Source organism: Capsicum annuum, unplaced genomic scaffold, assembly GCF_002878395.1.
Source record: "Capsicum annuum cultivar UCD-10X-F1 unplaced genomic scaffold, UCD10Xv1.1 ctg55337, whole genome shotgun sequence".
Lineage (NCBI taxonomy): Eukaryota > Viridiplantae > Streptophyta > Magnoliopsida > Solanales > Solanaceae > Capsicum > Capsicum annuum.
This window is the reverse complement of record NW_025863628.1, coordinates 1-2,342: the sequence shown is the minus strand read 5'-3', so window position 1 is coordinate 2,342 and position 2,342 is coordinate 1. Positions and strand designations below refer to the sequence as shown.

Below are 2,342 nucleotides of genomic sequence, written 5' to 3'. Positions count from 1 at the left end.
ATATATTATTCCATTCAGGCCATAATTGTGAGTCCAACCGGCTGGGCAAATGCTGCAACAATTGATTCTGTGTATGATTTGCTTCATATGATGGGTCGTGATGACATTCCTGTTGGCCTTGGAGACGTATTTGCAATGAACCAGTCTGATCCTGTATTCTCTGCAGTTGGTGACTGCAAGTTTAACAAGGTAATTCCACAAGGCAGCGGTGGATTTCTCGACTCAGACACTCTTTATGGATTATCTCGTTTGTTGCCTCGAAGTCCTCGCAGGTACTTTATCTAGTCTGAATCTAGTAGGTCCACGTAGAAGAATGTAAATTTGTCAAGCATTAGGATTCCATGTTATGAATCTACGCAATTGTGTTCCCACAGGTTCATTTTTCTACTGTACTATTCTGCTGATATACCATCTTGGTCTAAATAATTTCAGATATACAGCTGAAAATTCTGTGAAATTTGGGGCTCCTAGGGACACCGATCATCCTGAACTCAGACAACCTCTGGCACTAGAAGTATGGGACTCCGTCGTGAAATCACTTCATCCAGGATCCAAGGTTACCATTTTAACCAATGGCCCATTGACCAACATAGCTCAGATTGTTTTCGCAGGCAAGAATATGACCACCGTGATCAAGGCAAGTGTTTTCTCTATCCTTTTTACGACAGTCATTTTTACCCTTGGTACTAGCTAATAAGCTATATATACCTTGGTTGCTTAAGTCACTCACAATGTCATATCAATACATTTCTATATCAGTCAACCATAATGTTTGTCGTTTGAGTTTACAGCTCGAGATAACTAGAATAGATATTCCCAAGTAAGAAGGCACTTTCTTTTGGATTATGATGCAGGATATACTAATTGTTGGAGGGCACATCAATCATGACAACACTGATAAGGGAAATGTGTTCAATGCTCCCTCAAATAAATTTGCGGAACTGAATATGTTTCTTGACCCACTGGCGGCAAAAACAGTTTTGAGTTCAGAACTCAATATCACTCTCATTCCACTTGGCGTACAACGGAATGTCAGTGCATTTCCTAAGATTCATAAAAGACTTAGCACAACTAAGAAGACACCTGAAGCTATCTTTGCAAAACGTTTACTGTCAAGGTTACGCTCCCTGCAAAAAACACATCCTAGATACAAGCATATGGTATATAATCCCCTCTTAATTTGTCCGAACGTGCAATGTACAAATTCAGTTTTGCTAGATCCTGTAACTCACCGTTTGTAACATTTCAGGATATATTTCTTGGAGAAATCCTTGGAGCAGTAATTTTGGGTGGTGATAGTTCTGTACTAAAATCAACATTTGATTTCAAGAACATTAAAGTCATTGCCACGGGCTACGAATCTGTAGATGGACAGATAATTATCGACGAAAAGCAAGGCAAATCAGTGAAAGTATTGGAGAATGTGGATCATTTAGCTTATTACAATGTGTTTGCAAATACAGTAAATGACGAAAAGCAGTCTGCTGTAGTTGGAAGTTTTGATGAGCAAAGAAGAGTTTGGAGCGCACCATCTAATAGAAATTAAACTGCCCATTCATTAGTAATCAGATAGGAGAGGGCCAAAAATGGAAAAACAGTATTTCTCTTGCTACATTTAGCAATTGAATTAATTATGCTTGTGAATTAATTGGTTTGAGGTTCAGCTTAATATATACTGAAATTTTGGTAATTTTCACATGCTTGTTCTTCTTGGGTTGAATATGCTGTATTTTGTTGAACCCATTGAACAAGGTTTCTTATCTTCTATCACCAACCATTGGACTCAACCGAAAGAGCCCGAACCTCAAACCAATGACTGTATGATATATTATTTTTTCTGGGTAACTTTTCTATTTAATTACCACGGTTAAATCAAATTTAGAAATTTAAGAAAACTTAGAATCTAACATGTTGAATCTTAAACTTTTTTGTTTTTGAGAAAAGACATGAAATCACCTCTAAAATTGTCCGCACAACTACTTTAACCTTTAACTCCACAGACGATTATTTACCCCTTAACAACTTTATAATGAATTAATTTCAACCTCTAAAACTAACGTGATATTTAAATATATATATATATATATATATATATATATATATATATATATATTATTGCCACCATTTTTCAAAATAATTTTTTACATAGAAGTAACATGGCGCGTGTATAATGCACCTCCCTTTGTAAGAGTGATATTATATTTTTGAAGTGGTATTTAATATACTATAAAGCTGTTAAAAAGGATAAATAATTATTCATGAAGTTAAATATTTAAATTTCATGTCTTTTCTCTCTGTCTTTGTATTTTGATCATTAAGATTCACATGACCAGTACTATTTT

General features: G+C 35.3%; 1 protein-coding gene across 1 annotated transcript; it reads left to right on the top strand.

Annotated features, from left to right (window-relative positions):
- Nucleotides 1-9: 9 nt before the first annotated feature.
- LOC124893184 lies at nucleotides 10-1,709 on the top strand (the record flags this gene model as incomplete). Its single annotated transcript, XM_047404277.1, has 4 exons — nucleotides 10-272; nucleotides 433-637; nucleotides 855-1,160; nucleotides 1,250-1,709. Coding segments are annotated over 4 exons (1,071 nt in total), but the record flags the coding sequence as incomplete, so codon positions are not given.
- Between the last annotated feature and the right edge of the window lie 633 nt (nucleotides 1,710-2,342).